Below are 10,936 nucleotides of genomic sequence, written 5' to 3' on the forward strand. Positions count from 1 at the left end.
GACTCTGACTCAGTTGAGTTAAGATAAATAGAGTGTACATTAAAAACAGGAAAATAAAAAAAATGTCATCATATTCAGATTCTCCACCTCCTCCTTCTTCTATTGCTCCCGCTCCCACTCCCACACCAGACACCACTGTTTCTCCTTCAATACCCACAACAACAACAACAACAACAACAACGTTGTTAGCTGAAGAGAATCCCAGTACAACACTAGTACTACAACAACAAGTGCCAACACTGACATGGCCCGACAACAGCGAGCTGGATCTAGGTTGGATCGAGAATCTGATATCGACCTTTGACTGGTCTTCCAAGAATATTCCTCCCTCGGAATTCCCGTCGATTCTTCCAGTTCATGTCTTCGATTCTCTGATTCTCACCGCCTCCAAGATCCTCCACAAGGAGCCTAACTGTCTCAGAATCGACCCGGACGACTCCAGCACTGTCGTTGTGGTCGGCGACGTTCACGGTCAATTGCACGATCTTATTTTTCTCTTGAACGACGCTGGTTTTCCTTCTCAAAATCGATTCTTTGTGTTCAATGGTGATTATGTCGATCGAGGAGCTTGGGGCCTCGAGACTTTCCTTCTCTTGTTGGCCTGGAAGGTAGTATTTTATTATTCAAAATTTCAACTTTACTTTCTTACAAGTTTTGAACTTTCTTTGTTTCAATCATCATGAAATTCTTGTTCCTTTTATGATTCTCTTATTAGAGACATTTAGTCTTAGTTACATACTTACATGGCTTCTTCAAGTTTATTTATCAAAGAGTGATGCTAGGATACTACAAATCTTACTGCATAAACTTTACAAATGTCACCAATATACAGAAAAGTAATATTTATTATGTTGTTAATATCCACTAATCACTCACTCAAAAAAAAAAAAAAACCCACCAATCACATTCATTTCATATGTCAGTAAAACTTATGCATTAAAATTTGCAGTAGTTTAAGTATTGATGAAATTGAGAGTAAGGTGCCGACCAATCATCTCTCTTAGACTAGGCAAAAGTGGGAGTTTTGTGCACTCAGTTCGACTATTTATGTCAAATTATTGATAAATTGTGTTTTTATGGGATGATATTTTGGCTTATAGGTCTTTATGCCACATAGAGTATTTCTTCTCCGTGGAAATCATGAATCCAAGTATTGCACCTCTGTTTATGGCTTTGAGAAGGAGGTGCTGACAAAGTATGGAGATAAAGGTAAGCATGTGTATCGGAAATGTTTGGGATGCTTCGAAGGGCTTCCTTTGGCCACTGTTATAGCCGGTTGTGTATATACCGCTCATGGAGGGCTTTTCCGCAGCATACCTACAACCCCATCAAAGAGATCAAAAGGGAAGAAGAAGAATCGTAGACTATCTTTCAACTCCGAGCCCAAGTCGTTATCTCTTGGTTCTTTGGAGGAATTATCTAGAGCTCGAAGGTCAGTTCTTGATCCTCCGTGGGAAGGCGTCAATCTGATTCCTGGTGATGTGCTATGGTCAGATCCATCAATGACTTTTGGTCTTTCTCCAAATAAAGAGAGAGGTATTGGACTATTGTGGGGTCCCGATTGCACCGAAGACTTCCTAAAAAAGTTCAATCTAAAGGTTATATCAAAAAACCCTTTTAATCTTAAAACTGATATGGCTATCTTGTGATATCTGTCATTGTGGGCATGGTTTATTTTGACTGGCTATCTCTAATTAATAATGGAAATCTTAGCATAAGGAATTAGGAAAAAAAAGATATCAATTACATGTAAGATTAGATTTTGAAATTGATCATGTTGATATTCAAAATCTATGAGACTATATCTTCTCTTGTTTGCGTACATAGATGTTGTTTAGTAAAGATATTATAAAGATCTTATTATCATTAATGTTCTTCTTCCATATAAATGTAATGAATTAGCTGAAAGGATAATCTTCAATAGAAACCATTTCTATTCGGCTATGTTTCCTTCTTCTGCTCCAGCCCTTCAAGCCTCAGGCCAAAAAGATTGGGTTCCTCCCCCATCTAATTGGATCAAGATTAATTCTGACGCTGCCTTCTCAGCCTCCAATTCTGCTTTGGCTGTAGTTGCTCATAACCATCATGGTGAGGTGATCAAAGCATGGTCCAAGTTGTGTACACTTGGCTCCCCTCTCATCACTGAAGCTTCAGCAATCCAGTGGGTGATGCAGTTAGCTATCTCTGAAAAGTGAAAACTGGAGACATGTGATTATAGAAGGGGACTCTAAAATTTGCTTTGATTCTATCTCTAACAAGTATTCGTTTGTTGATTGGTCTATTGCTGCTCCTATAATTAACATTTGTAGCTTAGTTGAGTCTTTTTCTAGTTGTGCTTTTAACTGGGTTAATAGGAGATGTAATGGTGCAGCTCACACTGCAGCTGAGTTAGCTTTAGTTTCTTCCAGGCCTTTTTGTTTTAATAACAGCAATCTTCCAACTGTTTTACAGTGTGCTTGTAAGGAAGATTGCCCATCAGTTGTGTTCCTGTTTTAAGTTATATATATTGCAGTTTATGAAAAAAAAGTAGCTGAAAGGTTTGCTATTCTTGACTCATACTTTCCATTTTTATTAACTAGCAAGTTATATATATATGTGTGTGTGTGTTTTCTTTTTTGGTTTCCCACTCAAGATCTACTGAAGTGGTTTACCATCTTGACTGATACTTTCAACTTCTGACTTGATGCAAAACAACAACATGAATTTTTTTCATTTTTTCTGGACAATACAATATAACTCTTTAATGGTTTTCTTTTGATAAGTAAAGAAAACTCCCATATATATGGGATTGAACTCATGACCTATGCTCCACCCCTAATTTTTTTTTTTTTTTGGGGGTGGTGGGGGTGGGTGGGGTTTGAAATGCCATTTGGTCCATAGTCCATTGGCAGCTCCTTTAATGGTTCTCTATGGTTTTGGTGTTCTATTTGAAGTTTGAGAGCACAAAATGGTTTTTGCAGTCTGTCTTGCTTTAAACTAAATAAACCTGTCTGTTGCTGTGGAGAGTGGAGCAACATACAACATCTGGTAAATGTTTGTGTTGTAACTCCATAGTAAAATCATTTATACAGTTTCTTTGAACTTTTTTGTGTTTCTATGCTAACTTATTTGTTGGTGTTAGTAATCTTTTTTGCAAACATGCTGGCATTTAATTTTCAAACTAACATTGTGGTTATCATTTGTTGATTTTGTCCCAGTTAATCATCAGATCGCATGAAGGCCCTGATGCAAGGGAAAAGAGGTCTGGTTTTGGAGGAATGGATGTAGGATATACCATAGATCATGTTGTGGAGTCAGGGAAGCTGATTACTGTGTTTAGTGCTCCAGACTACCCGCAGTTTCAGGTTTCTACAGGCTCTTCTTTTCTTAGATTTGTTGCTGCCATGGTTTATTTTCATGCTTATGTCTATATGAATTTCTTGTATGCTTTTACCTAAAGAAACATTTGAATGTGTTATATATCATTTAGAATGAGTCCTTATTTCTTATTGTATTGGAAATCAGTTTATACTATGATTTCATGAATAAGAGGAAAATATTTAGAAATGGCAATAATAACTGTTCATGAACAGTCAATCTTCATCCATATATAGTATGAATGATGGATTGGGTTCACAAGTGATAAACTAGCTGTAGTGGCATCATTTGTGGTGCCCCATGTTTGTGGTTCAAACCCAGCCTCTCCCCTCCCCCACTATTCACTATAAAATTTATAAAAAAAAAAAAAAAAAGTACTAATGATGGAATATACCTTCAAAATTTCACGGATTTGCTCATTTTGATGAAAATTCAGAACTCTAGACATTCGCATGTTATGTGGTCTCATTCTGTGAACTCGTACACATATATGCACATGCATTTATTAATTTTGATTTAGATACCATTCTCATCATTTTGTCAGAGTTACATTTATTTTTTGATACTTACATTTAACCAGGCAAGTAAGAAATTTTATTAACTATACATTAAAAGGGCACAGCCAAAGTACATAGGAAGTATACATATCAGACACCAAATTGATCATCTAAAATTACAAAAGTCAAGAAACTCAGCAATTTAGAAAAACAGTGGTCAAAACTGTGGTCGCACTGCAGCCATCCAGTTATATCTGGAAGGTAAAAATAACATCTTCATCTCTGCTGTAGATCGTTCAATTCCTTAAAATGTATGGGTATTGTTCTCTCCAAATAGTCCACATTATGTATGAGGGAATCACATTCCAAATATCTGCACTTCAATGCCTTCCAAATCACCCCTTCTAGCATTCCAACAAATCAACCACACTCTTAGGCATAACCCAACCCCTAATAAGGCCAGAGACTGTACTTGCGAGCAATACACAATGTAGAAGCAAATGATCTATGCAATGCCCATTTTTCTTGCACGCGCAACAGCACTCCACTTCAACAATATCCCTCTTTTGGTAGTTATCCAACACGAGAATCTTTCTTAAGGCAACTATCCATGTAAGAAATGCCACATTAGTTGGGATCTTTAACCCTCCAAATGTCGGTGTTGCAAATTTTTCCTTGTTCATCATCCCTTGAGTTTGTTTGTTTTAGCTTAAAATGACAGCTTATTTTCACTGCCAGATCATGTACAACTATTTAAAGCCTCACTTTTATAAATACAGCTGTAATTTCACACAGCTTGTTTTATAAACAAATTATCCAATGATAATAAGCTCATCCAAACACATTCTTAAGCATTTTAAATTTTGACGGTGTTGAATTTGTTATCTTTTCAAAAGCTATAAGATACTCCTTCATTAAATAGGTAATAATAACATAAGTATGCGAGTGAATCATTGTAATTGGACTTCTTTGTCTAATTATAGGTTTAACAATGTTGGCATAAGCTATAGAAATGATTCTCAAAGACGGCTTCATAAGACCTCTCTCACAACATGTGGGAGTGACCCATATGTGTGGGATCCACACATGTTGTGAGAGAAATGTCTCATACAACAGTCTAATAAGATAATTTTTTAGCATGCAAAATAGCACAAGGAAGAGTCTCAAACCACTTCTGTGCGCACTATCTTTATTGATGGAGAAGGTAAGAACAATTGTGGACCTTACACCAGTCAGATAAGCTAAGATTGGCTAATTCCTGGATTGCCCCTAATTTCATTCTTTTTTATTTAAAAGTTGGTGCTAAAGGATTTCCAACTCTATCCATTTTTACATTTGGGTTGCTTGGAATCCTAAATAGGAAGTATGGTTTTATGCCATTGCTAAAGAATGTTTTCTTTTTTTGTTTAATTAAACTTGCGTGTTTTAATAACTTAATTTAAATCTTTTCATATTGTTTGCCGCATCGTCTGTAATCTGTCCCAATGAATGTCTTGTATGCCATGCAGGCAACAGAGGAAAGATACAAAAACAAAGGAGCGTACATTGTTCTGGAACCCCCTAATTTTGATAATCCACACTTTTACAGCTTTGAAGCAATTACTCCAAGACCACAGGTATTGGATAACACTCATTTTTAATTGGGAAACATGATGATTATTTTTGAGTTTTATAAAAATTTCCTGAACGTCTAAAGGATAGTCAAAGTAGCAAGCTCCATCATAAGCAGTGTTGCTTTTGCTTTTTTATTTCATATTTGTTAGTTTGTTTTATGCAAGTTATGAGTCTCATGACCATATCAGATCTTTTTTTTTTCCTTTGATGACAGTGTTTCTTAATGGATGCAGGTGAATCCCTATTATGACTATGTAGATGTGATAGACTCTGATGAAGAATTGGACCTGGTATCAATGGTAACTACTACTCCTGACGGTTCATAATCACTTCCTGCATATGAAATTCATTATTTTGAGTTGTGCATGTATTTTCTCCATAATTTTCTTGTATTTTAACTATTATGCAAGAGGGATTCTTTCCCCTGCTAACTGCGCTTTTCAAATCTAAACTTATGTCTTGAGCTCAGATGAAGCAGTTTTGGTAGAATAAGAGGGGGACATAAAATACTTCTCTTTCTATTTTTTTGGATTAGTAAGGGAGAAATGCATAGTCTGAGACATCAATTGTCCTTATTTTAATTTTAATTTTAGTTTTTTTTTTTCCTCTAGATTTCAGCCAACCCCAAAATTGTGATATAAGGTATGGTGGTTGATGTATACTTATTTTGTTTGCATATATGTAAAAATAGCCCATTGGAGTGCTCGTTAAACGTTGATAAGTAGCCACTCCATTCCATTGAAAATGTTAGACAAATTTTGAATTCTATGTCATCATTGGGTTTAGGACAGGTTTGCCGTTTGCGAGAGCTCCCAACCTAAAGGTATCCAAGGTCTCATTTTGAGGAGCCCCAATGCTACTTCATCTGTTTGTCCTTGTCCAATTATGACCACTTTAGTGGTATAGTTCAATGGGAGGATTGAATAATAAATTCTCGAAAATAAACTCAACATGTAGAGTTCTTTAATTTCTTACATTCATCATATAAAATAAATAATTAAAAAAAAGCTAAAATACAAAATTCATCCTCTATATTTTACTAGAATTCATTTCATTCTTCTAAATTTTAATTTTATTCAATTAAGACATTTTTATCAACTTTGGTTAAATATTGTGGTTAATCATTCAATTTTTTTTTTTTTTTAACATTTTCAAATAAAAAATTTCAATTAATGAATGAAAAATATTTTTCAGATTTAAAAAAAAAAAAGTTTTAATGAAAATTGATGAAAAGGTTTTAATTAAATAAACTTAAAAGCTTAATGACTAAAATAAATAAAAGTAAAATTAGAAAACTTAAATAAATTCTAATGAAACTTAGAGAGTGAGTTCAGTATTTTACCCAACAAAAAAAATGGTTAAGGTTATATCACCTCATAAACCAAACTTACTCGTCTTGTGGCATTATAAGCACAATCTAGGTTAAGAAATTGACTTAAAAAAAAGAAAATAAAAAAGACTCTACATGGCTAATCTTAAGGAATGTTTAGGAGCCGTTTGATAATATTGTTCTAATAACGTTGTTTAAGTGTTGTGAAAATAAATATGAGTAAAAAAATGTTGTAGAAATACATATTGTATTGTTTAAACAATAGTTTGTTGTTTAAACAACGAATACTGTTATTTAAATAACATTAACAACAGGCCTTAAGGATTTGTTTGGTAATATTGTTTTAATAATATTATTTAAGTGTTACGAAAATATGTGTAAATAAAAAAATATTGTGAAAATATTTGTTATGTTGTTTAAACGATACAAATTGTTGTTTAAGCAACACTTACAGACAGCCTTAACTACCACAACCACCGTTATAATCCCTTATGATAACGAGACCAAAAGAAAGCGAACAAACACAAAGGACCAAAGAGAACTAAACCCATATATATTAATGAATAGCCATGACTAACAAGGCCTCGTCAACATCAGTGGGTTGCCCGTTAGCCTCGAAGTTCGCAATTCCGTAGCTCTAACTACGATCAATTCTGATATTCTCTTCCTCAATCAATTCTTTAGTTTATAAAACTTCTCTCATTTTAGGCTCAATATTTTAATTAATAAAAAATACTACCATCACAAATTATTTTATAATATTTTTACAAATTATTAATATGATAAATTCTTATCAATTTTCATATGAGACCACAATTAATATTATTTTTTTACTTACCATTAACCACTTATTATAACAGAAATTTGTAAATAAAATTTATAAAATTGTCTTGGCTTTAGTATTTTCCTAAAAAAAAAAAAAATTTAGAGCTGGGTTTTAGATATTCTTAAATTTGTTAGGTGGGTATTGATTGAAGGGACTAATATTAATTAGTGGTTAGGCCATTTTCTCCCCCGACAATGGGACTACGGTTTGAAAATGGTTACCTTAAACCTGAAGTTAAAGTATTAGTATTGCTCTGGAAATTGACCGTGGAAAGGGAAAGGGAAAGGGAAAGAAAGGGACAGTCTTGGTTTCTTTCCTTTAGTCATTTTTTCTGGGTTTTTAATAGAATTAAAGTGAATAAGTGAGTTTTCTTTTTTTTTTTTCTTTTTAAGCATTGTTTTATCAGGTGTGTGTTTGTATATTGATAATGGGACATAATTTTAATATTTTTAATGTAAAAGGTGATGATTTAAATAACTTTACTTGATATGTTCCTTAGAAACTTTAAAAGATCTTCATCTTCTTTTATTTATTTATTAAGAATCTGGTCGAAAAGAACTAATAAGAAAAACTAGGTAGGATCCCAGATTACAATAGAAGCTATATCATTTGAAATTTCTTCCAATCAAACCTGTAGCTCATCCAAAGTTTTACCTTAATGAGAAAAATAGAATCAAGACCTTTGGTCTTTACCTAGATCAGATGAAAAAATTGGGATCACTTTTTATGGACTCGTTGAGAATGATTCTGATCTAATTCATGGCCTATTAGAAGTAGAAGGCACCCTAGTGAGATCCTCATGGATAAAAAAAAGATTACAGACAGTTTGATAATGATCGAATAACATTGTTCTTTGGCCTTAACCAAGTAATTCCTTAGATATGATGCAAAATGGATAATGTTCTATTGTTGATTAGAGATTCATCTATGAACAAATCGGAGTTTAAAGAAGGGGATGTGTCATCTATAACATGGCCATGAGCACAACCCAACAACTTCCTTCATGAGTTATATGTTGAATGACTGCTATCCTATCTCCTTCAAAGTTCAAACAAAACCTCCTTTAAACTCATTTCTAGAGCTAATTGGGAACACAATTTTAGCTAAATTGCATAATAAAACATGAGACTATTATAAAAATACTACACATTTATATATAATTTGAAAGTTGCAAAATGTGATGCCTGATTATGTGCAATTGATTGAATTGGATTGTGTGTGTTTGTTAATTCCTATGTCAAATGTTTACTAAGTAGATATTGGGTTTATAAGTGATTACGAAATTATAACTTGACCAATCCTTTTGATGAATATGAACATATGTGGCTAGTATTTTGAATTATTGAAGTAGTAATTTTCCCCCATAAAACCCTAATACCAAGAGAGTTTTAGATCAATTGATTGGCATGTTTTCAACGAGAAATTATTATTTACACCGGGATGACTGCTAATGTGGTCCTCCTTGACCAACGAGATGATGTCATTTATGCAAATGTATGTGTGAGCTTCATAATCAACACAAGAAATAAAAAATAAAAAATATCAAATGATGTCATATTTGCACAAAATAACAACATTTTATTAGTTAGGAGGTCGAGAAGGACCACATCAACAGTCCTCCTGGTAGACCTTAGAGCACTTACAGCAGTGATGCTAAATAATTATATTGCTAAAAATATAACTATTTAGCATCACTAATCACAGAAGTAAAGCTGCAGCAATGGAGTAAAGCTAAAAAATTTAGCTTCTTAGCTACAATGCACATCTAATGATAGATGTGCACTGTAGCTCAAAGGCAAAAAAAAATATATATATATATATTTAATTGGTTTCTCTCTCTTCTTTTATCAAATTAAGTTTTTCTCTCTCCTTTCTTTTCTCTTTCTTTTTCACATTTTCTCTTTCTTCTTCACCGAACCAAACCCAGCACTTCTCTTCTCCACCTTCATTTTTTATTTATTTCTTCCTCCAACTTCTTACCACTCCTTAGCCACTGCCCACCAAGCTGCTAGTGACCCAAGTCCTAAGCTGTTGCTGACACAAGTCCCCAGCTGTTGGCGACCCAAGCCTGGTGGTGGTGGTTTTTTTATTTATTTTTTTTATTTTTTTTAAATCAGAGTTGTGGGTGGTGGTTGTTGAGGTGAGTTTGTGGTGGTGGTGGTGGTTTGTTGATTGGGTTGTGTTTGTGGTATGTGTTCGTGGTGGTGGTGGGTTGTCCTAAGCCATTACTGTGGGCGGTTGTTGTTGGCTGTGGCGGTGGTATGGGTTTTTTTTGTTGGTTGTCCCTGGGTTTTTTTGTTGCTAGATTTGTGGGTTTGTTGAATTTTGGTTGTTTTTATGTGTGACTTTGGTTGGTTTTTGATATGATTTTGTTGCAAATTTGAGGGATTTAGGTTGTGTTAATGGTGGCCTGTGGACAGTGGAGGTGGTTGTGGGTTGTGGGTGGCAGTGGAGGTGGCTGGGGTTTTGGGTTTGCTTATTGTTCTTCAGAATCTTCAAATGATCAGTTTGTGGTTTTTTTTTTTTGGCAGTGTGGTGTATTATTTTATTGTAGTAGATATATTATTTTATTATAATGTTTATATTATTTTATTGTGTTGAAAGTTAAAATAGATCCATTGCTGCTGGATGTTTTGTAAAATGAGTAGGTAAAATAGATAAAGTGACTTTTTGTGGTGCCAAATAACTAAAAAAATATCTTCACACTGCTGTGGATGCTCTAATAATTTATCGTTTTCAACAAAAATATCAAGAGCTCAGATCCTCCAACTCCCCGATCATAATATACTAACAAACAACTGTCCATATAAAGTTCTTGTTTTAATAGTTCAAATTACCAGCTTGGTACATGAATTATGTGTTATAATTTACTTCTGAATTCTGTCTCAGTATTTTAAAATTTAAAATTGAGTTATTAAAATCATAGCTAACTTTGATTCTTATTAATTCGAGACTAAAAAGTTAAGTAAAAGCCCAATAACTTTGACCAATAACTTAAGACCCAATTGATGGTTTAATAAATGAAACAAAACTTTAATTCTCATACACTAATTTTAAAAAAAGGAATATTCTCAAAAAAAAAAAAAAAATCTTTCCATCTAATTTATTTCCACTCATTTCCCTCCATTCACAGACCTCTTTTTTAAAGGCTAAAAAAAGCAGGTAAAAAAAAAAAAACAGAGGCTGAGGCTGAGAGAGAGTGAGAGAGCATAAATAAATGAATTTTATTTTAAGCAATGTTCCCTCCAAACCCTTTTGTCCATCGTGCTTGTCTTTTTGAGTTATGACACATAAAACCTGAGGCAGTCAAAA

At 33.7% G+C, this 10,936-nt stretch overlaps 1 protein-coding gene across 2 annotated transcripts; it reads left to right on the forward strand.

The window, feature by feature from the left end:
* LOC115982328 (serine/threonine-protein phosphatase 7-like) lies at nucleotides 1-6,198 on the forward strand. 2 transcript variants are annotated; one of them, XM_031104903.1, is made up of 6 exons: nucleotides 5-608; nucleotides 1,101-1,598; nucleotides 3,198-3,344; nucleotides 5,363-5,470; nucleotides 5,702-5,767; nucleotides 6,080-6,198. In XM_031104903.1, exons 1-6 carry the CDS (start codon nucleotides 63-65, stop codon nucleotides 6,107-6,109), a joined length of 1,395 nt encoding a protein of 464 aa, XP_030960763.1. In that variant the 5' UTR covers nucleotides 5-62; the 3' UTR covers nucleotides 6,110-6,198. The 2 variants fall into 2 exon arrangements, 1 of the variants encoding a protein (XP_030960763.1); XR_004089598.1 differs by lacking the exons at nucleotides 5,363-5,470; nucleotides 5,702-5,767; nucleotides 6,080-6,198 and having other exon boundaries at nucleotides 1-608; nucleotides 1,101-2,537; nucleotides 3,198-3,285.
* The last annotated feature ends 4,738 nt before the right edge of the window (nucleotides 6,199-10,936 follow it).

The sequence above is a fragment of the Quercus lobata genome, chromosome 1 (assembly GCF_001633185.2).
Source record: "Quercus lobata isolate SW786 chromosome 1, ValleyOak3.0 Primary Assembly, whole genome shotgun sequence".
NCBI lineage: Eukaryota > Viridiplantae > Streptophyta > Magnoliopsida > Fagales > Fagaceae > Quercus > Quercus lobata.